This window comes from Epinephelus moara, chromosome 14 (genome assembly GCF_006386435.1).
Source record: "Epinephelus moara isolate mb chromosome 14, YSFRI_EMoa_1.0, whole genome shotgun sequence".
Classification (NCBI taxonomy): domain Eukaryota; kingdom Metazoa; phylum Chordata; class Actinopteri; order Perciformes; family Serranidae; genus Epinephelus; species Epinephelus moara.
Genome location: NC_065519.1, coordinates 11,942,026 through 11,968,940, shown reverse-complemented (window position 1 = coordinate 11,968,940; position 26,915 = coordinate 11,942,026). Strand labels below are relative to the sequence as shown.

Below are 26,915 nucleotides of genomic sequence, written 5' to 3'. Positions count from 1 at the left end.
GGTGACGTAGATGAGAAGACTGCACCTTGTTTATCGTCCACAGAACGAAGCTGTACGCCGACATTTTCAGAACAAAATAAAACAGGCTGCAGTGAGAGTCTCTCTTGATGGTATGTTTAAAAATAGCGGGTTACATTCTCGGGCAAGTGCAGCCGGCAGGAGCCCACAGGAACGGCGCTCCGTGATGCTTTTTTATCTCCAAGTGAGGATTAGAATACACACAGTTCACATAATCTGGTCAAAATTAATACATATTTTCAAAAGCTTGAAGGTCCATTCATTACTAAAAGTCTGTGTCGTCCAAGAGAGAAAATAAAAACTAAAAAAGTAATAGTCAGAGTTGTCATATTGAAATTTAAGGTGTGCTGATGGATTCACGTCGTCAGCTCATACATTGAGTAACATTACAAGTAAACGTTCCACCTTAAAAGTTGCCTTCAGTCGACCCAGTGAATTCTCAGTCTCCAGCTGCTGCGAGAGGCAGTAAAACATCCTTCATTTTTATAGTTGTAGTTTACCAATGTAAAATTTGGCAACAAAACAATGTTACTAATAAAAAGCCCATGTTTTTCGCACAAAATGTTCATTTGGATCCCCATTCGATGTAATCAAATTTACTTCAGTTAATAAGAGAAAGAGGAACAACTGAAGTAACTGTAACCCCCCCAAACCAGGGGGTCCGTGGGGTCTTAAAAAGTATTAAAAGTTGATCAATCAAATGTAGGAAAATTAAGGCCCTTAATAAGTATTAAAAAGTCTTCATTGCAATTTTATCAAGTATTACATTTTCTTGGCTTTCAAGCTTTGACAAAAAGTATCCATGAATGTATAATTTATTTTCCTCCTCGCGACTATTACAAACAACGATGTGTAGGTAGACACACTCTGACTGCCACTCGGAGTGGGGACTGAGCGAAAAAAAAGTCCAAAAAAGTTAATAACTTAAAAATTATGGCGAAAGGGTAGTTTCTTGCAACCCTAGAATTAAGATAAAAATATTCACAAACAAAAAAGCACTTCTGGTTGCTGATAAGTAGTGTTTAACTTTTGATTTAACACTAAAAATTAAAACCCTCGGCGCGGGGAAAAAAAACAACCGTAAACAGACGGCATGATTAGTGTTGCGTTCAAGGTCCCCCCAAAAAACACAGCTTTGAAGCTTCAAATTTTTTGGGTCAGCCCTAAATCCCACATGCAGGGGGCTAGCCATAAGGTTGTTGTTAGCTGATGTTGAGCTGTAGAGCTGTGTTACTTGTTATGACCTAAGGTGTATTTTAATAAACCTGCCCTTTGGTTTAATTTATTCTTTCAAGCTTTATTCCTTCTCATTTTATCTGAGTTCTGTTGTATGTTTGTGCTCCATAGATTTAATTGCAAACTACAACTGTTTAGTAAGTTAAAGATGCGTTGCTGCTAACGACAGCTTGAAGTGGCGATGAGGTCTTAAGGTTTTTTCGGAAGGTCTTTAAAAAAGTCTTAAAAAGGTATTGAAATTAACCTCAGGATTCCTGCATATACCCTGCAAACATCTCAAAATAGTATTATTGTTGGCATCAATGTTGCAAAGACAACCGGATCACAAAGTGCCTTCAGTTGTCCCACCATCCACCATTTCCGCTCAGGGGTGTGGATCACAAGTTCCATCATGATACGATATTATATTAGTTCTTTGGACAGCAATACGATATTAGCTGATATCACAAAGTCTGCCAGGATACGATATCCCCATTGTCTTTGTCTTGACTGCTGGCCATTGTCTGCCTGGTGCTAGACTGCTAGCACTGTTTGAATGTTTAGGAAGGAGTTGTGCTTGGTAGGAAAAGGTGACACAAACGTGCCATGGAAATGTCTAAATAAAGGAGTATCTAAAGTTGACGACATGCATCGATGACATTGGATCATTCATCATCAGTCTAGTTCAATATATCATTAAACCCCTATTCACCTACTGGGGGAAATAACCGTGAAGTACTAACATTGACACTCTTTGGTAACTGGGAATAGCTGCAGATAGCCACTGGGGAAAACAGAAGCACTATGCTCTTCCTGTGTTATTTCTGCAAAGGTTGACGCACTTCCTATGTGCTGTAAATTGAGCCTTAAAAGGTCGTACCTTGTAACAGAATTGCATAGTGAAAGTGAGGCCCATAGGGAGCCAATCTAAACGGCAATGGTGTCATTATTCTATAGCCGTTACATTGTGCAATGAACATTTACTTCATAGTAAGTTAAAGCAAAAAACTATCACCACTTTATAATATGAAGGAAAAAAGATTCTGGTATCAGTATAGGCCTTTCACAACCTCACTGTGGCACATGCAGCGCACATCTGAGAGGTCAAAGTTGTTGTAAGACTGAAAAACTTGTTGGCGGACAAACACGGGAGTTCAGGGAGTTTATCCATTTGGTTGCCATGGCAAAGCACTCTAAGGCCGGCCTCTGAGAAGAGACTGAGAAAAAGAGAAAACAGACAGTCAGAGAGTGAAGGGGAGGAAATACACTTGAGAACGTGGAGAGGGGTAACAGGTGAAGGTGGAATCGATGAAATGAAAAGGACCATCAATTGTCAGCGGATTGTTTGAACACAGTGAGCAGCGCACACAACAGGGACTACACTCATTTGCTGGCAAGCAGGATACGCTGACAAACAAGTCCCTGCGCTGACTGGGAGGATAGAGACGGGGAAAACCAGAGAGGAAGTGGAGAGGTTACAGAGAGTGACGGCAGAGATGTGGATACTGTATGTGGCGCTAATGATATACGGCAGATGCATTTTTCTCCAGTCACTGTGATCCCAAGACAGATGGATACTGAATTCTGTCATAACAGACCAGGCACATGTTTTTTGTGCAGTGATGTTGTATAGAAAGCTTTCTTAGATACTCGAGAACGACAAAACTGACTGCAGTTAGGATGGAGATTAGCAAATGGGATCGATAGAGACAATACTGTTGGGAGGGGGGATGTCTCTGGCAACCACTGGCAATATTTCCTTCCTCCATTATCTCCGAGTGTCACCAGTATTTCGTGGCATTGGAGCTTCTCGACGAGGAATTAGTCAGCAGGATATCAGTGAGCCGGTTTTATGACCATGTTTCAAGCCTTCTCTTAGACTATATGTCTGAAACTGAGGTTTATTCTCAGGCATCAAGTTAGTCACGGTTAGTCTCTAAGTGTAAAATCACCCTGCTGTTTTTTAGAGCTTAAGGCCTCACAGAGAGAGATGTCATCGATATGGCTGGTTAGCCAGAGAGCCAGAGGGAGTGACACCGTTGTTTTTATTTATCTTGCAGTCTGGAGCCAGACCCAGTGCGCTTTAAGCTTCAGGCACCCCGTGTTGTGCATTAGAGCGAGATAGATGGGGATGAGGCGGGCCAAATTGTGAGTGAACTGTGCTGGCTGACAGGTCAGTCATGCAGAGCAATTTGTCTGCGGCCTGGCACCAGCGCTTTCCACCTTGGAAACTTTTGACAGATAGGGATGGTGCACCTTAAACATGCAGGCTGCTGCAGTATTCCTTCTCTCTGTTTACTGATTGTTTATCACTATGATAAAATCTAGAATACACATCAACATGTTTGCGCTTAATGGTCCAAATCTGAATCAGAGTCATTAGCGAGCCAGAATATGAGCCAGACATGTAATGAGTAAACTGGTCAGACAGCCAACTGAGCGTAGCAGAGGGACGTCCCTGTTTGTGTTTATATTTGCCTCTTACCAGTTCAAATATTGTCGACTAGCACTAAATGGCTAGGGATGACAGTATGTTGGAGGGTATCACTGGTCAGCCATTAATTTGTTTATACCAAATTCAGACTTTCTGTCCTTCATCTATTGGCACATTGGTTATTTGGACCGTGTAGCGGCTCTTTCAGTGTACTCCATGTTCCAAGGCCACTGAAGAGTCTTTCGTCTTGTGTTGAATTTAATCAAGTAGTACACTCACAAGTCAAAATTGGAGGAGGCAGGCAAAATTGCAAATGAGGATTTATTTGAGTATTTAAAATCAGAAACAGCATGGTAGGTTATTCTTATACAGGACTTACAATCATGGCCTGATGGTTTACTCTTATTAACACAATGATACAGGATATAACACAGTCGAAAGCTCCAAACTTTTACATCTTACCACAGATAGATTTTTTTTGTCACACCATGTTACTACACAGCCTCGCAGCACTAGCTCCTGTCATCATTTTTAAAAAGGATATAGTATGTAGGGCTGCCCCCAACTATGGATTTTCCTAGTGGACCAATAGTCGTCATTTAGGGCCATTAGTCGACTAGTCGCCCGCATGTCTACATACTAATTTAATTATTAAATGATATATTTTGAGCGGGGCAACACAATGGTTTGAGTTGAAGGTGTGAGAAAGAATAGTATCAGTAACATTGTTAACACTGTGCTACATTACAGAGAAATACAAAACCGTACTAATGAACCTTCATTAATATAGGCCTATATTTTATCTACAGGTGCACGTCACACACTGAGCGAGCCGCCTGTTAATGACGCTGTGGGCTAATGGCCATGTAGCTACTTCCATGTTTCAGATGATACGTCATGTTTGTAGTCGACCAATGAAGATGAGTTTACATATCACCTTGGGTTCGTCCTTCACCTTCTCAAAATGATCCCACACTTTGGATTTCCTGCCCGACATGTTATTAGCTAGCCTGTGGAATAACCGCAGGTACCAGCCCTCGAAATTAACCTGACTCCTGTCTGACTGCTGAGCGTGGACACTTCCTGTGTCTGTCCTTTCAAATTAAATTCCCACATGGTCCAGTCATTTAGGTTTTGATTTATCTTGACAAGATGTTCCTAATAGATTTTCACTTTTTTTCCCCTGCAATTAAGCGACTAATGACCTTTCTGGTCGACTAACATTTGGTCGACTATTAGGAGGTATTTATCTGAATATTATGTGTATCTGTATTCTACTATTAAAATAAAAAATATAGGGAATGTAAACACTAGGAGTCCGAATCTGTAGGCACCTCACAATTCGATTCTAATTCAAATTGCTATGTTGTGATTATAATTAACATTTTTTATTTCTATACACTGTGTGACTACTTAAAATATAGTATATTGGTAATGATCTGTAATTAAAGTCAACAGATTCATTTCCTTGCACACCATGTAGCTCTTGTCAAGGTTCATTTTTCGTTTATTTTCATAGATGCTAAAATGCTTCCATACGCTAGTTTTTAGGCCATGGGATTGTGTTGTTGGATTGTATCCATCTGTGGTTGCACACACTCAGTTAATAATAATAATAATAAACTTTATTTACATAGCACCTTTCAAAACACAGTTATAAAGTGCTTTACAAAACTGAATAAAGGACAAAGCAAAAAAACAAGATCAAAGTAATAAAAACAGAATACACATAACAGCAGTTAAATTCACCAAAAGGCCATTTTGAACAAACAGGTTTTCAGAAGTGATTTAATAGATGAGACTGAGTTTGCATCACCTCAGGCAGGTCATTCCAAAGTCAAGGAGCTCTGACTGCAAAGGCTCTGTCACCTTTGTGAATTAATCTAGATCTTGAAACAACAAGAAAGATGCATCTGAGGATCTCAGGGTGCGAGAGGGAACATGGGGCAATAGAATATCTGTTATATAACTTGGAGCAAGGCCTCTCAGGGCTTTGTAAGTAATCAATAATCTTAAAATCAATTCTAAAAGGAACAGGTAACCTCTAAGTCAAGATTCTGGCAGCAGAGTTTTGGATGAGCTGGAGGCGCGAGAGTTTTTTTTTTTTAACTGATGCCAAAGAGCAAGGAATTGCAATAATCTAACCGACTGGTTATGAATGCATGAAGAACAGTTTCCAGATGTTTGTTGGAAAGGAATGATCTGATCCTGGAGATGTTTTTGAGATGGAAGCCAGATTGAACTACTGAATTACCATGTTTGTCTAAACTGAAGGTTTGATCAAAACTGACACCAAGATTTCTTCAATGTGTAGTTATTGAGTGGGACAGAGAGCCAAGACTGTTTGATATTTAAACGTTTGCACTATCTTGTCCCATGATCAATATCTGTCTTGTCAGCATTGAGCTGCAGGAAATTTTGTTACATTCACTTGTGAATGTCACGAAGGCAGTTTAGCAGGTTAATCATGTTTTGATAGTTATTTGTTGGATCACAGCTTAAATAGATCGTAGATAGTAGAGTATCATCTGCATACAAATGGACACTGATATGTCTGCGTATACTATACAAGAAATCAGTTAGTGTTAACTTAGGTCGTTAAGTTGTCTCGCTCAGATGGATAGCTCACATGTTTACATCCATTATGTTTCCCATCCATTTGGTTCAGCCATAAGAACGCACAGCCCAATCTTACCAATTTATTCCAGGTGATCATTATGTCGAGAATTGGGTTTTAAATTGGTAATTATTGACTTTTCTGCATCGACACATAATCTTTCATGGGAGAGAGAATCTTTTTTTTCCCCCTGCCTCTAATAAATATTACTCAAAATATACATAAACCTACTGTAGGTTTGCATCGGTATGAGATGTTCACAGTAGGATAACTGTCAAGATATACTGCAGTTTCACAGTATCACAGTATTACAGAAATATGCTAATTATTTTAGGTCAAAATGACCCTTAAAGAAATGAAAACAGAGGGGTTATTTTGCTTGAATTTTGCTATATTACTGTAATTGAAACTTGAAACCATTTTTTTATCGAAAGTTTGTGTAAAAAGTAAAATAAAGTTGACCACTGCAACCCTATGTGAAACCATTTTTTTCACAGAAGTTTGTGTAAAAAGTCTCCCTTTTGAATATATAAAATAAAGTGTAGATTCTCTGTCCAGTTGCATTTTTTCCAATATTGTAGATAATTAAATGTACATGGTATGGTCACTGTCAAATTTAATATCACCGTATACCTTAAAACCAGTATACTGCTGCAACCCTAACCTACTGTATAAACTTCTGTGACATCAGAACAAATATAATATGTGACAACAGGATAAACCAAAAACAAACATGCTTAACTGGCTCACACACTAATGAGACATAGAAGGAAAATGTAAACAGAAGATATACAAAGTCATAATTTCCTGGTTTGATGGTGCCTTTACAACTTCCAGGTTGACTCTTTGACAGATGGCTGCATCTCTGCCCCCACTCGCCTCATCATCAGTGGAGCTTCATGTCTTGTGTTCCTCCTCTTGTCGGAAATAAACAGTTGATTAATATTGATAGATAAGCAGAAAATTAAATTAGTGCATGTGACAACCATGGCTGGATCAGGACCTCTAGTCACTCCTCTAGGGACTCAGTCTCAAAGGGATCTGGGTCTAGTGTGTTATATTAACAACTGTCAATATACCAGGTTACAATGAGGGCATAAACGTGGGGAACATGGGGTGGATGTTACTGTGATCATGGTTTTCTTTTCTCTTGAAGAGGGCACAGTGGCATGGTGGGCCTTTGGGTGCACACACCCAAGACACACCTATGGTCGATTAGGCCATGCAGGTAGTTTGACATGAGTAAATCAAACGAAGAATCTCTCAGTAAATTACAGAGGCAGTCAGACAGCCGCCTCTGTGAAACCAACGAGAACATCACAGTTCTTATTTTAAAACCCGTCTCTGAATAGTGTAGACAGACAGAGATAGTTCGAGTGTGACCGATGACTCAGGCAAAGAAATCAACCTGGCAGGAGGCAATTTCTCTTTTGTGTCAAATGAAGAATCCGATTCATTAGGCTTGTCAGATAGGGACACTGTGGCCACTCAGCCAAGGCACCGAATCAGCCAGACAGTCACCAAAGTCAGCCAAGCAGAGGAAAATGAATATAGGCCTCCACGTCTTCACTTTATAACCAGCCAATTACAGCACAGATCCGTGAGACTCCTTAGCTGGATCTACTATTTTAATGGGTTCTCTGTGTTGCTTTGGAAGAAATGACTTTTAAATATTGGTGTACATGTTGTTTTATCAATGTTAACACAGTCATACTGTCACGCCTTTTATCTAAAAGAACACAATGTTAAAAATCAAGTTTGCTTCATACAAGACCAGACTACATTCAACAGTACAGCCTAATGAAATGGATGGGATTAAGTGAGCATGGATATACTATTAGTCAGACTGATTGATAGCGATGCATCTAGATATTAGACTGCAGACTGCATGGTGCTCTTAGCACTGCTGTGTAACGCTCATAGAGGCTGTTCTCATAAATCTTTACACAGAGGCAATGAAGTAGAGCTGCGCACACAAACATGAATTATGCACATTCACTTTTCCTTCTTCACACAAGCTCTATCTAGCTTTCTATCTTGCCATCTTGCTGTCTGTCTATCTAATATTGTTTGTTGTCTGAATGCTTTCTGGTAGTTCTCCTTGCTATCGTTTGTCCCTCTAGAAGGTTTCGTATAATTCAGTTTACTGGGTTCTGAGGGTCCCTTAATGTTTTTCTAATGTAGAGTGTAATTTTACAATGATTAGATAAAGGTGACAGGGGGCTGATTGTGAACGCTCTCAGACAGGACAGGTATAGGTCTGTTATCCTATAATCTACTGTGCTATTTCCAAGAGGAGAGCTGTGTGTAGTGAGAATAGTGGCCGAAGGAGTCCCTACGAAGCAGACCGTACCAGTGTTAGACATAGCTGCAGAGTTGGTGCCTGCTTTTGTTGACAGTTTTGTCAAAGTTGTTCCTGTGGGGAGGTGAAAGGAGGGGAATGCTGATGTGGCCAGGTATGGTCCGGTTCTATGCCTGTCCTGGCATTAAGGTCACCGCAGATACGCTTCCTTGGGCCTGGTAGTGATTTATTTCATCTTGGAGAATGGAGAGACTATTTTCATTATAATGAGATTCTGATGGAGGGATATATGCCACACACATGAAAATATCTTTATCTGTTGCGACAACCTGAGCCTTGAGCCAAATTGAAAATTCGCCTTTTCTGATTAATTCTGTTGAGTGTACAAGGTTTGCCTTGTACCAAATCAGCATTCCTCCTGAATCCCCTGCCCTGGGTTACTCCCTTCAGTTTAGTGGATGGGAACATTATCTCTCTGTACGGACGGACAGATCTAACGAGATATCGAGGAAGACAGATAGATAGATGTCTACATCTATAGAGATATTGAGACAGACGGATGAATACATGTATAGAGCTATCAAGACAGACAGGTAGATGTATACATCTATAGAGATATCGAAACAGACAGACCGACAGATGTATACATGTGTAGAGATATTGAGACAGACAGATAGATGTATACATCTACAAAGATATCCAGACAGACACATATCTACATCTGTAGATATATCGAGACAGACAGACAGACAGACAGACAGACAGACAGACAGACAGACAGACACATGTGTAGAGATATCCAGACAGACAGACACAGACAGACAGACAAACAGACAGATGTATACATCTAGAGATATCCAGACAGACAGATATATGTATATATCTACAAAGAGACAAAGATATCCAGACAGACAGACAGACAGATGTATACATCTATAGAGATATCGAGACAGACAGACAGACAGACGTATACATCTTTAGAGATATCCAGACAGACAGACAGATAGACAGACGTATACATCTATAGAGATATCCAGACAGACAGACAGACGTATACATCTTTAGAGATATCGAGACAGACAGACAGATGTCTACATCTATACAGACAGACAGACAGACAGATGTATACATCTATAGAGATATCGAGACAGACAGATAGATGTATACATCTACAAAGATATACAGACAGACAGACAGACAGACAGATGAATACATCTATAGAGATATCGAGACAGACAGATAGATGTATACATCTACAAAGATATACAGACAGACAGACAGACAGATGTATACATCTATAGAAATATTGAGACAGACAGATAGATGTATACATCTACAAAGATATACAGACAGACAGACAGACAGACAGACGAATACATCTATAGAGATATCGAGACAGACAGATAGATGTATACATCTACAAAGATATACAGACAGACAGACAGACAGATGTATACATCTATAGAAATACTGAGACAGACAGATAGATGTATACATCTACAAAGATATCCAGACAGACACAGACAGACAGACAGATAGACAGACAGATGTCTATATCTATACAGACAGACAGACAGACAGACAGACAGATGTATACATCTATAAAGATATCCGGACAGACAGACAGACAGACAGACAGACAGCGAGACGTATACATCTACAGAGATATCGAGACAGACAGATAGACAGACAGACAGACAGCGAGACGTATACATCTACAGAGATATCGAGACAGACAGATAGATACATCTACAAAGATATCCAGACAGACAGACAGACAGACAGATGTATACATCTATAAAGATATCCAGACAGACAGACAGACACAGATGTATACATCTATAAAGATATCCAGACAGACAGACAGACAGCGAGACGTATACATCTACAGAGATATCGAGACAGACAGATAGATACATCTACAAAGATATCCAGACAGACAGACAGACAGACAGATGTATACATCTATAAAGATATCCAGACAGACAGACAGACAGACAGCGAGACGTATACATCTACAAAGATATCCAGACAGACAGACAGACATCTATAGAGATATCGAGATTCGAGACAGACAGACAGACAGACAGACAGACAGACAGACAGACAGACGTATACATCTACAAAGATATCCAGACAGACACATGTCTACATCGATAGAGATATCGAGACAGACAGGTGTCTACATCTATAGATGTACAGCCTATCTATCTATCTATCTATCTATCTATCTATCTGTCTGTCTGTCTGTCTGTCTATCTGTCTATCTGTCTATCTGTCTATCTATCTGTCTAGTGTATATAATATAATGGGCTGGTTATGTAACATTGTCCTTGGTCTTGGACTTCCTGTCATCCTTTCCTGCCAGACAGACAAACATGTATGTTCAACATGCTAATATGTTCACAGTGCCAGTGCTAAAATGCTGATGTTAACCAGGTCCGGTATTTAACATGTTCCCAATCTAAGTTTGATATATTAGCATGCTAGCTTTTGCTAATTGGCACACCAAAAAAAGCAAAGATAGAGAAAAAGAGGGAAACAATTTTTACAAGGTAAGACAAATTCTCCTTACTCAGGCATTCTACTAAACGGTGATGAGTCAGCACCTCCTGTTCTGTCTGTGGGCCATCAGAGCCGGGGCCAGGGCCGCTTGCCAGGTTTGATTTTTATAGGGGCAGGGGCAACGCAAGCCTGTTGCCAGGTTGGTTTGGAGTGAATCAGAAGAGGGCTCTCAGCCTTATTAAGCCAATGCAGCTCTTACTGTAAAGGCAATGAGAGCTCAATCAGGTTATTCATCCAGTAATTCAGACGCAGGCTGGGGCGGACACAGAGACAGGCTTAGTCATGGCTGATTAGGCAGGAGGATGGATGTTCTGACAGCTCTCTTATCTGGAGAGGAAACACTAATGCTAAGTTGCTATAGAGGTGGTGGTGGTGATTATGATGACGGGGATTCAACTATTGATCTTTAAACGGCAGCACTCTGGCAGAGCAGATAATGGCTGTTTGTTTAGTGCTATGATATTGAAGGAAGGTCTTGTTCGAAATTCTATTACACTGCTTGTCTGTGTGAAGCAGGGCTGCTGTAAACACAACAGCAGTGTGTTGCTCACACACACCGGGAGATGACAGTCATTTTCCAAATCTTTCTCCTACCCACAGCTTTGCTTTATTTTGCTGCGTGTTTCCTCTATTCGTGCTGTTTTGTTCATTTATAGACGTACATTTCCGATGGCTCTTTCCCTTGTAATGAAAAAAGCAAGAGCGATATGAGTAATTCCATGTCTAGATGTTTAAATATAAAATTTATTGCCTTCGCCCACACTCTATTAAATAATTCAGAAGCTAACGTCGCCACTGGCACTTTAGTTTGTGCTCCTTATAAAGGCTCAGAAGAACAGCACTGTGCACTTTGCAGATGTTGCCAGGGGAGAGGTACCACCTGCCCCTGCCTCTGAATGTAATGAATTTCTAGCAGGGAAATGAGTTTGTCTCATTTCATTTTTAGTTTTCTTCTCTTTTTCCTGCAGAGAGTAGAGCAGGAAGGGCAACTGAGGAGTGATCCCTTTTCCAGAACAGAAGGGCGTATTATAAATGTGTGTCTAGAACAGATCAACGTTATAATTGTACAGTAACCAAAATGACAAAATGGTTTTGTGGATTTGGAGCTAAATGTTGTGCCTGGGTCATGTCGTGTATTAATGATACTCGTTACCTGGAGAGGTTGGAAAAAGATATACGTTTCTTCCCTGTTCCAAAACCAAAATCAAACCCTGAAAAGTGTAGGGTTAGCTAGCTAGCTACTGAAGATATAGCCTACTGAATGTATACACATGCTGCTTTTGCTTTGTAATGATTATAACAGTGAAACAAAGACCGACCCTGCTGTACAGGAACCAGTGAAGGGAAGCAGGGAAACTTTGCTGATATTCAACCAGCTCTGTGTCATCACAGTGTGTGCAGAGGTACGTTGTTTAACTTCCCCTGGAGATCCCTGCCCGTCCAGCGGTGGAGGTCCGGGTGCGGGTCAAACACCATTCATCTGCACACGCTACGGTGCCACACAGCTGGTTCAATATCAGCAAAGTATCCCTTTATATGTGGTTCACTTTTACACTGTGATCTGTAGCCTATAGTTCGGCTTTAGCTTCTAACTATCTTTGTCTTTTTAACCTGTTGTTGCTGCTGAGTCAGTTTGACATCCTGGATATATCCTTCAAACACAGACTGTAGACCCCTCTGTCTGCTTCTCTCTGGAATCACTCTTTCATTGCTCCAAAAATATGATGATATTTCTTCAGGGAGTGCAGTTAGTTACAGTGTGGGCTCCATGCTTACTGCGACAACTTGTCGGACCATCATAAAGGGGCGGGGCTTAGCGAAAGGTCAATTTGAGGGAACTTGTGAGACAGTGGAGCACAAAGGCCCAGGACTTCAGAATATGAAAGTGAGGAAATAAAGGAAAGAATAGTCGAATATTCGTATTAAATAGCCAAATCCGATTTACTTCACATAACTCTGAGTCGGGCACAGCCCTAGAGCCAGCTTGCTGTTTCCCCCTTGCTTCCAGTTGTTATGCTAAGCTAAGCTACTTGCTCCCTGGCTCCAGCTCCAGAGTGGTATTGATCTTCTAATCTCACTCTTGGCAAGAGAGCAAAGTGTGTTTTATGGCTAAAATGTCAAGGTATAGTTAAAAGGTCATCTGCACCAGCCACTGCAACATTACTGAGAGGACACAGGGAGTGTCCGCCCTGCAAGGCTGCACAATGTTTTATTTTATTAATTTAAAATAATAAATATTTAACCTTCACCTCGATGATGATCTGTATTCAATTACACACAGTGACAAATGTCATTCAGTAACAGACGTAGTCCACTTGTCACACCACAGGTCAATTGATAACCATAATGCAGCTGATATTAGTTGTTTACATACAAACGTGTAATAGATACTTTGTCAACCTCAGTCTCTACAAAGGTTAAATGCTCTCAGACTAACCTTTATCCTGGGGAGGACTGATAGTAAAGTGAAGTCAGTTTACTAACACAGAGCAGATGGAACACCTGCTGCCACGGCGCCCTGTGCGGCTCACTCTTGTTGATCTATGACTGTTCAAATAGCTCGCATGCAACGCAGGGCAGGTGGTGGTCACCGTCAATGAAACTACCGAGAGTACATTAAAATGTCACAGATGTTTTGAACACCGAGCTACTGAGATGATTTGATTTGTGATATAGAACGATAAAAGGCCGTGCGTGCATGTGTGTAGCAGTCAGTCTCAAACTGAGCCTGGTTTGTCCCGAGCTGCCACACAAGTTTTACTGAGTGTGATTGGATACGTGCATAGGTATCAGTGTGTCCAATTAAAGCTGTGAAGGTCTGTCTGGCCATTTCACACACACACACACACACACACACACACACACTCACACTCACATTGATTGACAAAGCCCAGCGGAGGATCAGAGTTCAAGTGCTTTAAAGAGAGAAACAGATTTGCTGTTTTTCAGTCTCCCCATCCTCCTCACCCTGTTTACCTGATCACTAATGTTAGTCAGAGGAGAAACTAACTGAAAAAACACTGTATGATTTAATTGCCTTTGAGATTAGATATTAAAAAAAATGATGCTGCTAAATTAAACGGAAGCATGCTTTTGAGTGCAGGTGAGAATCTTTGCGAATATCCCAATTAAATTAAACTTTGATTCTGAAATTTACACTTTATTCAATGGATGAAATTGGCCACTATGTTCGAGCTGTGTGAGCCCAGTCAGTCTGTTTTCAGTCCATTGAATTGCAGTACAAAACCTAACTGGCAGTTAAGCTAACTGGCCCTTTTGATGAAGATCATTGAGTGATAATTTGTGGGAGCACACCGCTTTTTATTTGTAAAAGGAATCTGCATTAGACCCTTTTCACGGCGGACATTTTGACTTGTCAAAGCAGGAAAAGCACGGGTGGAATCAAAACTAATAATGGCTGCTTTCCATTTAGATGAGCCAGGCTCTTTTAAATTCATGCTCTCTCACTGACGTACACCTTTCACATCTTCCACAAAAATACACTGTGCGATTCAGTTTCATTAGGATACCTGTGGTTAAGGTTAATAGCCCCTGCCCAACCTCGCACTCACCATCACTTGCAAATTAAATCACCTTTTGAGCCCGTTCTACCTCTGCACACACTCCCACTAAGTGCAGCGACAATAGCAGCCCCGGCCTACTCCGCTTAAACAGCTGGGTAATTGCAGCCATCATTTGAGTGGCTCATATTATAGCTGAGAGGCGATGTGAGTGCGCCGTATATGAGTGTGTGTTTGTTCAATAACTTGCGCTTGTTGTTCAAAGTGAATGAATGGTGAGTGTTAGTTCACCGCTGTTGAGCGAGATGAGAGCGAGAGGCGGACGGAGCTACTATTGAGGACGATAATAACTCCCCTTTCAACAGCAGTTACTCAGATGACATCAGAGACACTGTTGAACAGCTATAGAAAGGTAGAACAAGGCCTCTGCGGTTTCAGTGCACTCTTCCATTGTGAAAACATAATACGTCATTGTTACAATTATTCCGCACAAAAACATCTTCAGATTTTAATTTCACTGATTGCTTGGATTCACATTCAGTTGTATGTTTCTGTTTAACACTGCGCTGCCTGCATATTAGATTAATTTTCTGACACATAAATTTACTATAATAATAATAACGAGGTGAGGGCTCAATTTTTTAAAGGCTTTTTGTATTGTAGCTACACTATAATTATACACAGCTGTGGAAAAATGATTCAGATCACTTATTAAAATAAAAGCAGCAGTGCAACAATTAACACAGTTGTCAAATGTTAAGTAAAAGTCCTGCATTCACAATCTTACTTGCATTAAAGTATGATAGTATTATGAGCAAAATGTAAGTAAAATTAAAAAAAAAAGTTATTATGCAGAAAACTGGCTCATGTGAGTTACTCTGTTGTTATTACTGATGCATTAAAGTTGCATTATGTGACATTCAAAGTATTAATATAGCAGCAAACCATTATTTGTTATGTATAAATATAGAGGAGTAATGAAGCTCTAGGGGAACTTCAGTCATGTGTACCCTTCACCTCTGCATTGCCACCTAGTCTACAGATTCATCAGCCTCATCTGCCTCAGCAGTCAGCAGCCTCAAAGTCATCAGCCACCACCAACAGTAGTAGTAGTTTCCATCCACCTATTTTTATTCGCATTTTCAACGTTTGCGAAAAAAAACTTGAATGGAAACGCCAGAAATTCAAAAAAAGGCTGAAATATCGCAAAAAAAGTTTTTATGTTTGGAGGGGGTGGAAAAGTCAGCGTATCGATATTAGGAAAATGCGACTTTTGGCAATGGAAACAGATTTAGCGAATAAACGATGATGTAGGCTACCGGATCCTACTTCTGCTTCACACACGCACCTGTGTGAACTTAGAGAGAGGTAGGCTAATCACTCCAGTGTCAGGTGAGTGTATTTCACAACTTACCTGAATAGATGTGTTGAATACCGCTGCATCATGTGCGCTGCCTGGTGTACCAACACAGACATCACGGCATTATGTAGGCTATGCTGACAACGCTGATATGAGTGTGATGAGAGCTCTCACAATAGCCAAGAAGTTCCCAAGGAATCTCTCCATCTCGCCGTAGTCATGGATGTGCCGGTAGTTGTTTACATCAGTTGTGGACATGAGACGCTCTCAATGACGTCATCTCACGGCACCCTCTTTTTCTACGGGTGTTGTTTTGCATTTTTATTTTTCACGAGAAGCGCCACCTTCTGCTCGACCTGTTGACTCCCAATACTCGCGAAACAATAATGAATGGAAATGTGCATAAATTTGCATTTTCTTTTGCGCATTTTCATAAAATTCGCTTAAAATTTGCGATACAGTTGGATGGAAACCCAGCTAGTGTCTGGACTCCATGGTGGGGATTTATCTCTCTGCTGCTCAAATGTCCCATGAGCACAAAATAGCTCCCTCTGGTGTCCAAGTGCCAAAGACTTCTATAAATCTTAATCAGCACAAATCATCTGTTAATCTGTACATTCATATTCTGTATTAAGTGTTATCTTTACTTCATTCTTCTGTCTCTCCTGATTGAAATGGCGCCCTGAGCAGAGAATGAGGTCACATTACCTCTGTTTGTGTTGCGCTCTGTTTTTGTTTTGGTAGCCTGTACAAGTTCTGCCCCTCATGTTCCAATGGCTAGCTAACTGCTACTGCCTTGCATTGGGCTCATACAGTGTTTACTGCTGATAATGCATTGTCGTGGAAGCGTAACCCCCTCCTTCCAATTCCCCCCAGGTTAGCAACGTTAGCCGTGTCAGCACTGTTGCCATTCCTAGCGCTGTTTATGGAGTTAGCACTGTTAGCTGCTAGCCACCGGCTCAGCCACCGCCATGTTGAGAACCATGTGCAGACAATCCCACCCCAGACTCTGAATCATAGATATGTTCTGAATGTCATATACAGCCCCTTTAGTTATATTATCTTTAATTGTTGAGGGGGCAGTAGCTCAGAGACGTAGGTTGGGAACCGGAGAGAGAACCGGTGTGTACTGGTAGCTAGCAAGGTGCCAGTTTCCCTCCTGGGCACTGCCGAGGTACCCACTGAACCCCCGACTGCTCGGGGCACCTGTCTATGGGCAGCCCCCTCACCCTGACATCTCTCCATTTAATGCATGTATAGGTCCTGTTTGTGCATGTGTGTGTGTATTTCGGGCCTGTGTGTATATGGCAACAGAGGGTCGGATACACACTCTCCTTTTTCTTCTTCTTCTTCTTCTTTGTTAAGAATTTAGCTTATTTTTACTGCTTGCATTGTTTGAGATGACGACTTTTAGATAACCCTGTAAATTACAGATCAGTAATTAATAACAAATAATCACATAAATAAACCAAATAAACTTATACTATAATTTCCAAGGAAAATTAATGACTGACTCTTCAGTTACTTGTTCGAGACAAATTACTTGGCAATTATAAGTTTATTCATTCGTCTTTTAAGGAAAATGTTTGACTGCTTTATTCCCAATTAGTTGCGGGTTTGTTTTAGTAGGAGACAAATGATAGGATAATTGTTTTTAAATTTCAATTTTTTTTAACACAATATACATCAATGCAATTTGTTGGAATTTTATTTTTGTATTTGATAAATTAGAGGCTGATTAGTCCAGATTTCCAGGGTTATTGAGTTTTGTATGTAAAATCTTAAGACTCAAAGAAACTAGTAACTAAAGCTGTTAATAAATGCAGTGGCGTAAAAAGCATATTTCACTTTGAAATGTAATGGAGTCAAAGTATAACGGAGCATAAATATTTAAACCCAGATAAATTACAAGTATCTCAAAGATTTACTGAAGTACATTATTATAATAGCACTGATTTTTGATGAATGCATCTGGAATGTGAGTAAATTATAACAATAAATCACACTGTGTTGCTACAGAACAGTTTTTTAGGACTGAATAAAACCCTGACAGCTCTGTTTAAGTCTGATCGAGCTCAGACAAACTTTCCACAGTTTGGTTTAGGTTCAGTAGCGACACATGTGATGACACATTGCTCCTGCTCCCTCTTACAAACACACAAAAAAAAAAGATTAAGCGTCCACTGTCGTCACTAATGAGCTCGGCTACTATAGCAACAGGGCTACAGGGAGAGGGCTGCTAATTAGCTGCTTCCTCATTCAGGTACGCTTCATTTGTGGACAAATGTGAAATGCACCTCCGACAGTGGGCTCCTGTGTGTTAGCGTGCATTAAAATAAGCATTGTGTCAGAAGGATAGTAAAAAGCAATGTGCTGTGAAATGCTGCAAAAATAAATCATCCCATCTTTGTTTTTCAGACTTTCTTTCTCATCATGTGGGGAACAACTAGGATCCACTGAACCAGGAGGGAGCAGTTGCAGAAAACGGACGCACAGGAAGCAACACAACTCATCTTCTCTTGAATTTTCCATCATTTAGATACGGAATAACTCTTCTTCCACTGCGCTGTACGCACCTGTTTTCACAAGAAAACAGTGAAAGTACAAACGTATCAAATAGAGAACATCCCATTCTTCCCTTTGACTGTGACCCTTGACCTTTAGCTGTCAACATGAGTGGTCTGGCAGGGAAGCTAGACCCTCGGAGGATACAATGGGGCTCGGCGTGGAACACCTTTACATCCCGCGTCCTGAGGACCAAACCCGTGGAGTCCATGTTGGATTCAGCCATGTCGGGCACCGGCGCACATGGGACCAGACTGGCCCGGGTGTTATCTACGGTGGACCTGGTGTCGCTTGGCGTGGGCAGCTGCGTCGGGACAGGGATGTATGTGGTCTCGGGGCTGGTTGCCAAGGAGATGGCCGGTCCGGGGGTCATTGTGTCCTTTATTATCGCCGCTGTGGCCTCCATACTGTCAGGTGAGACTGGAGCAAATGCACACATGAATATTGTGACTTTTTCTCATACTGTCTCTCCTGCTCACACACTCATACTGTCTCTCCTGCTCACACACACACACACACACACACACAATGCTGACTCTAACATCTCATAGGCCACAGTATGAAGGTTACTGTCATTCTTATCTCCATTACAGCGATATAATTTATATGAAGAGCCCTTTAATACCTACGCAATTAGAACAAGGGCAAAGACATAATACGGGCGAAGCTATAATGTGAAATGCTATCAAGGGATATTTTAGTACTGCCTTAATGCTCCTATCAATACCTTTAACTCCACCTTACACTTGGATGATAATGCACTCGTATCACTGATATGTGTGTATGAATCTGTGTCTGTGTCTGTCTCCTCCTCCCACAGGAGTGTGCTATGCAGAGTTCGGCGTGCGGGTGCCTAAGACCACAGGTTCGGCCTACACCTACAGCTACGTAACTGTGGGCGAGTGCGTTGCGTTTTTCATCGGCTGGAACCTGATTCTGGAGTATCTGATCGGCACAGCGGCGGGAGCGTCCGCGCTCAGCAGCATGGCAGACTCGCTGGCCAATCACAGCATCAGCAACTTTATGATTTCACACATCGGGACGCTCAATGGCTTGGGTGAGTGGAGGAGGATGTGTCTGCCACAGCTGTTGTTTTACTCAGAAAAATGAAAGGGGAACGATTAGGCTCAGTTTCAGGTTTCTACTAGAACATGTTAACAAGAGTTAATGTTCAAAAAACACTTTATTGTAGCGCCTTTAAAGTCGAGATGAAATGAAAATGCTCTTTTAGATCACATTCCCAATCATATTGTAGCCGGGAAATCCAGACCCAAATCTAGAAAGATTTAGGGTCTGGCTATGAGTAATGCAAATGGCCCAACTCGACTCTTGCCATGTCTGGTTGGCAAAACAGCAAAAACGCCCTTCTTGCAAAGGAAAGATTCGAGCGCCGTCTTCTGTTCCTCTTTTAGAGAAAAAGCCAAGTCTAACTCGTTCATTGTAGCAGCCAAAGCTGTTTCAAACAACTGGTGTTCATTCGTAGCCATCTTGCAATGTTTACTGACTGATTCCGGACTTCGTCGTCGCAGCGCTGTCGTCATCTGTTTAGCTCGCCTCTGGCCCGCCTATTTCAGATACACCGACTTCCTTCTTCGTCATTCTTTTATCAAAATTCAATCATGTTTTCTTCCTATAAAACAAAATACGATAGTCCATACTAGTTTATTACCAACATAAGGATTCTTATCTGGGTAAACCAAACCAGTGGACCAAGGTAGCTCTAAAGGTATGGCTTAAAACCTGCAAAAGATTTCACCTTGAGAAAATATTGAAATGGGTGGCTTTTGATCCAGAGTTTATACCTTCCAGTCTAGATAAGCAGCGGTTTAAACAATAGGCACATAATGTTGTGACAGCTTACTCCACTGTAGCTAATGGTAATGACTTGCAGTCTTTTGACCAGATTTCAAACCTTTATAATCTTGGGGGAAAAAAAATTCTTTTTAGGTAATTCCAGGTCAGAGACTACCTCTACAAACAGAGGATAGTGAACCAATTAGACTGATATATTCACTGAAGTATATAAGAATAAAGGAAACAAACATCTTGTATCATGAATGTATAACAGATTGCAAAATTCCAAAAATGACTCCACTGCCCAGGTCAAACTGAGGATGATTGGAATGATATTTGGGAGGGACAAGCCAGGACCACCAATTCAAGATCCTGGCGGAAGTTCTGCTGGAAAAAACATAATACGATATATACAACAGTGGTCCCAGGGGCGGGATGAATGCTGGAGGCTGTGTGGTCAATCAATGGCAGATTATTTTCATATTTCTGGGGGATGCCCACTAATCTCTCCATATTGGCAAGAGATTGCCAAAGAAATAAGGAACATCTTTGGAATAGAAGTTGATTATTCTTTTCTCATATTGTAATTGAGCAAAACCCTCGACAATCTCATGACCCAAGACAAATAACTTTACAAAGTACTTTCGGCCGCAAGAAAGCCATTACATGGAAGTGGCTGCAGGCGAGCCCCTTTTCAAAGAACGACTGGATTGCAGGTATTAACGAAATTCACTGTATGGAGAAAATCTCCTGTTCTTTAAGACTGCGACTTGATTAGTAAAACACTGGAAAAAATGGACCGTACACAAAGGGATGTAACCTATTGACTGGTTAGTTGAAAAACCCTGTTCTGTACCGTTGTGTTGTTCTTACCAACCCTTGTCCCCCAACAATTTTCTGTTGTGTTTTCTGGTGGGGAAAAAAATTCTAATCCATAATAAATACAATATATGGCCAAACATTTATAACTAATTAAAAGTGCTAGCATTTACAAGGGAGAATGTAGTCTCACCAGCATATACTTGAGTTTGTTTGATTGCACTAGAACAGTAATTGGACTGTTTTTCTCCACCTGCTACCTACAGTTTATCATCTGTCACTCAGCTGTCAGCAAAGATTGCTTCAAAAGCTATAAACAGACATTCACCCAGGTGACCTCTTCAAAGAAATTACCCCTTTTTCTTCACACCTTCCACAAGAGGGTCACGGTCAGCTCTTGTGGATCAAATGCTTCTGTAGTGGCTTGAACCTGAGTTTTCCTCAATTGAATGACAGCTATGCCGATCTCTTGACCCACAAAAGCAGATTTAATGAATGCTGTCTTTGCTTTCTTTCAGTATTCTTGCAGTAGTGCTCGTCCTCAACATCAGAAATTGCCCTTTTCAACATGTAACAGAAGCACAGTGTTGTCTATATCACCGGAGATTTCACGCGATGTTGGCTCAATGCACGACTGAATTTGAATGACAGGACATATTTGAAATCCTGATAATAAAAAAATGACAGTAGCACCATCTGGGAAATCATCCAACCCATATCAGATTTTTTTTCCAGGGGAGCCTCCGCACAATGTTTCACTGCTTATCTCGGAAATCATGTCATTTTGGAAAATAACAGCAGCCGTAGCATCTTGGATTTCTAAATGATTCATGCAGCACAGTTTTCCAGGTCATAAACCGTACCATGAGGGGAATGCCTGCTAATCTGGTGTAATACTATAGCTGCTGTGTGTGCCAGCTGTGTCTATCTGGGTGACACCGCCCTGACAGTCTCTTCCTGTTGGACACTATCAAAGCGCTGGTAGTGGTCACATGATAAGCAGCGTGGCCAGCTGTTCCACACCATAATGGAAAGTTAAATGTTTTCCTTTTCCTGCTGAGATAAACGTCTGTTTCTCCACACCATGGAGAAAGTGTGGAATTTAGCTCAAAATATGTCTCATTAGTTTCTGTATGTGTGACCACCTGTGTGTATTTATAAAGACTAAGTTCCTGTGTAGCACGTGCCTGGTGTAGTTAGATTAAATAGTAGTTATTGATAAATTGTTTCAGTGCACATTCAGTGTAATGCTTTAGTGGGATAGATTCTTTACTAGACAAAAAAAAAAAAAGTTTATTTTTCATTTTGACAATGCTAACACAAATTTTAGAAAAAAAACTGACAAGGTCCCTTTTTAATGTTTCAAGAAAATATCCGATTTTGGGCACCCATTTCGAGTGTTAACACTCGACAAAGTGGTTATTATCATTAGTTATCAGCCTCATAGATGTGGGTAAGAAGGGGCCTGCCACACCTACCAGTAGGTCCAGTAGGTTATCAGCCAATAAATAGCCATTATCAGTTGTCATTGGGAGCAGTTTGGTCAGGTTTCACTTTCAGGGTTCTTTCACAGCTGCCCTGTTCGACTCGGTTCAATTGAACTCAAGTTTGTTTGCCCCCTAAGTGCGGTTTGTTTGGGCAGGTGTGAACACAGCAATCACATTCGGGTTCGCACAAAAACAACCAGACCAAGAGGTGGTCTTGGTTCAGTTACAAACGAACTCTGGTGCGGTTTGTTAGTGGTGAGAACATGTTCCGACCTGGATCCAAACCAACTGCAGTCACATGACACATTGTTTGGGTTAAACATGAGCATGTTACAGTCCTGGAGGATTATTAATGTGCACCTCCTCCTGTACTGCCTTAATATGCACATTCAGCACATCCAATGCATCAAAACATTGTTTTCTAGTTGGAGCCGCGCCTCATTTTCAAACTGTATGGTTTGACTAAAATGAACAATGACAGCAATATAGTCCACGATGAGCAGCGCTAAAATCAACCTGCGTAGTTGTCCCTCCATTGTGACATTAGAAAGTGTCACATTTACCTTGCAAGTGTACTCTTCTTCAACGTTTTGTTTACTTCCTGGATTTTTCCCGCATGGAAATTCTGACCAATCAAGAGCAGCTTTCTCGCGCAAGACATTTGATCTGGTCCGCTTGTAAATGCTGCCGTGAGAACACGAACCACGTACTTTGGAGTAAAATTAGTCCCTGATTCGGACCAAAGCAAGACAACTCTAGGTCTGAAAGCACTCTAGTTTTGTTAGGTTTAGGCACCAATACTACGTGGTTATAGTTACAAAAAAGGTAGTTTGGGCAAAAAAAGTTTGTTTATTACATAATGTAATGTGACGAACAAACGTACATCAGTTAAAATAAGTCAGCCTTGACTTTTGGATTCACATGGGACACAAACCTCAGTCTCTTGGGTCAACGTCCTGTGCTTCTTGACCCATCCATCAACCTGACTACTTCTGAATCTTTTTTTTTTTTCTGACATTGCTTCATAAAATCTCAATAATTGCTATGGTTCTTGTAAAATTGGTTTTAAATTGAATTCTGAGCGGCACTGAAAAAGTCTTAAAAAGTCTTAAAAACTACTTACCTTAAGCTGAAGGAACCCTGATAGACAGAAAACAATTTTAACTCTGATAATCAGTTGATCATTTGTTGGCAAGCAAACACTCTCAAATATGACGATTTGCTGTTTTACTCTGACCTGTATCATTTCATTGTGCAAATTTTATGCATTTTGGTGAGTCAAAACAAGAAATTTTAAGATTCCCCCTTAGGCACCGGGATGTTAAGATGAGCAAATTTTTTTTTTTTTTTTTTTTTTTACAATTTTTACAGTCAGTTGATTCATCCGAAGAAAAAAAATGAATACATGAATCAATGACAAAAATCTGTTTGTTTTTTTTCCCCAAGCAAATATGCATCACCCACCACCAAGGTGCTTGGATCTCACAGATACAGTTTGTACAACAGTGATATCTCTGTGTGTGTTCAAGAGTGTGTGTTAATCCTAACCCTATCCTTTAGGTAAAGGGGAGCAGTCGTACCCGGACCTGCTGGCGCTGCTGATCGCTCTGCTGGTGACGGTGATAGTTGCTTTGGGAGTGAAGAACTCGGTGGGCTTCAACAACGTGCTGAACGTCATCAACCTCATCGTGTGGGTGTTCATGATGATCGCCGGGCTGTTCTTCGTCAACGGAGAGAACTGGGATGAGGGGAGATTCCTGCCCTTCGGCTGGTCGGGGGTACGCACGCACACATGCAAATACACACACATACTTAGAAAGACCCCGTCTGCTTACGCTCTATATATAAGCTATCATTTCTCTTGCTTCTGTTGTGTTGTGTTCCAGGTGATGCAGGGTGCAGCCACCTGTTTCTATGCCTTCATTGGATTTGACATCATCGCTACAACAGGAGAGGAGGCCAAGAGTCCCAACACCTCCATCCCTTACGCCATCACTGCCTCACTCATCACCTGCCTCACTGCCTACGTCTCTGTGAGTTAGACGTACTGTGTACACAAACACAAACCGTAAACACATCATTTGCCTCCCTTTGTTAGATTTCAGAGGCAAAAGTTTGGCATGAGGATGCAAAACACTTAATCTTGTTACTCAAAAGTATCACTACAGCAACTAAACCCAGTGTTCATGGTTGATTTGAGTGGTTTTTGGCATGCTCAGTGTGGTAATGAGGTGAGATAATGACTTGGCTCACCGACTCCGATGTTAGAAAATATAATTTTATTTCACGGATGAATACGATCACATTGATTGTGGGAAGACAGCAGGCAGCAATAACAGTTTGTAATTCATACACCCACAGTTTTAAACATTTTGAAACAAAAGACATGCAATTTAATCAGTGAGTTGTGAATTTCAGTTCACATTTTGTTCACTTCACTTATCCCTAATTTTTGTTTTAAAGCCACAAATGTTAACCTACATCTGTTTGTGTATTTGTCATCATTCATGTTAATATGTTCCCTTCAGCGTCACCTTTGAGTTCTTTCCAACGTGCATGTGAATCGCAGAAAGTGTTACCCCAAATTTTGAGAAGTGTCTGACAGCAGGACGGAAAAGATCAAACATCAAGATGCCTCCCCCGCGCGCGCGCTCCAACTGTGTGGGTGTGTGCCTCATCTCCGATCTTTACGTATTCAGCTCGCACAGCCTTCCAGATTCCTGACTTTGACACGTTTGTGCTGGATGGTTGTTGCTATGGGTACCGTGTAACAGGAGCCTATCAGGAGGGAGAATTTTTTCGACATCGCCTGGGGCCATAGATTGCATCAACTTCAAAACTCAACTACTTCTCTTTGAATACCTCGTCTTTCTCTCTTCCTCTCCGTCTCCGAGTCACATCTGCAGTGTGTTTCTCCAAATAAACCGACTCTCCTGCCGCAAGATCTATTTTCTCGGCTTCTCTTAATCTCCGTCTTTCTTTCATCTTTCACTTTGTAGGCATCTTGGAATAGCTTGTTTGCTCCCATCAGGGTCCTCTAGCTTCTGCGTTTTAAGATCAAGAGTCACTTTAATCATTAGGCACATTAAATGTCACATATTTTCTCAGGTGGTGTTCACAGTACATTTTAATAAGAGACTGCATCCAAAATTGTTGAAATTAGCAGGGCTCTTCGATCAGCGTTCCCCTGACTGCGTTTCCAAGGCAAGTTTCCTCATATTAAATGGTTCTCAGTGTATATTTACTTAAGAGGGCAGTGAGGATGGTGCTTTTGGGAAACCCTCCCTCACAGTGGGGAGTCACATGAATGTGAAAGCTGAAAATTAGCCGACAGCGAGCTAAACCCTGCAACGTACGATGCAGTTTGGGATCAGATTTGCTCTCAAACAAATATGTTAAACCAGGATTTGTTGTAGGAATCCCTCAGGATTAGTACAGCCCCCCTTTTGACTGGTTCACACACAGTGTCAAGCAGCCTGTGCCCAGATTGGACGAAGGGTGAAAGGGCACCAGGCTACTCAGAGGAAAATGATGTCTCTGTCTTCTGTCTTGCTCTCTGTCAGGGTTAGTCTTTTTTTTATATATATAATTCCTCTCTCCTCCTGCAATCTGTTCATGCAAATCCCCCTCATTTGCAGCAGGGTATCTGTGACAGATGGCCCCGCATGATTTCACACGTCAGACGCAAGGATCAAAATTGCACAAATACTCACACACACACACACTGAGAGAGAAGCTTGATATTTTACATGTGATGTGATGTGCGGTGTGCTGAACGTGCTAGCCATCTAAAGCTGGGCTGTGAGAATGTAGCTCAACACTTGTAAGTATTTATAGCCTAAATGTTTACAGCCTCAGTCAGATTATTCTGCTGAGGCTGAGGAAGCAGTCTGACTACAGGGTTCATTTAGCAGCAGATGGAGTTTGCTCAGTTTTGCACACTTCTCATTCATGTCAAAAGCTTAAAAGCTACACTTAAGAGGTCATGTCTGATCTCTAAACAAAGTCCATTTAGTAGCTGTTCTGGAGCTTTCGATCTTCAGCGGCTTTTACTACCTTTTTGTTTGTTTTTCTGTTTGTAAAATGAAAATACACACTTGACCAAAGTCCTGCCCTCTTTAGCTACAGTTGCTAGTTCGGACAGGAAAAGAAACATGGCAACTCTGGTTCTGTTGAGCTGGGTCCGGCAATGTGTATTAGATAGTTTCTTGGAATCAG

General features: G+C 41.1%; 1 protein-coding gene across 4 annotated transcripts in view; it reads left to right on the top strand.

Annotated features, from left to right (window-relative positions):
* Nucleotides 1-26,915, top strand: part of slc7a14a (solute carrier family 7 member 14a) — a 46,446-nt gene that overhangs the window by 6,177 nt on the left and 13,354 nt on the right. For all 4 annotated transcript variants that reach the window (XR_007570969.1, XM_050061083.1, XM_050061084.1 and 1 more), the window contains 4 exons: nt 18,451-19,011; nt 19,418-19,654; nt 24,258-24,475; nt 24,584-24,730. Coding sequence is in view for 3 of the 4 variants with exons in the window: in XM_050061083.1 (XP_049917040.1) it covers nt 18,705-19,011; nt 19,418-19,654; nt 24,258-24,475; nt 24,584-24,730 (909 nt within the window). In the remaining variant the exon portion in view is untranslated. The remainder of the gene's footprint in view (nt 1-18,450; nt 19,012-19,417; nt 19,655-24,257; nt 24,476-24,583; nt 24,731-26,915) is intronic.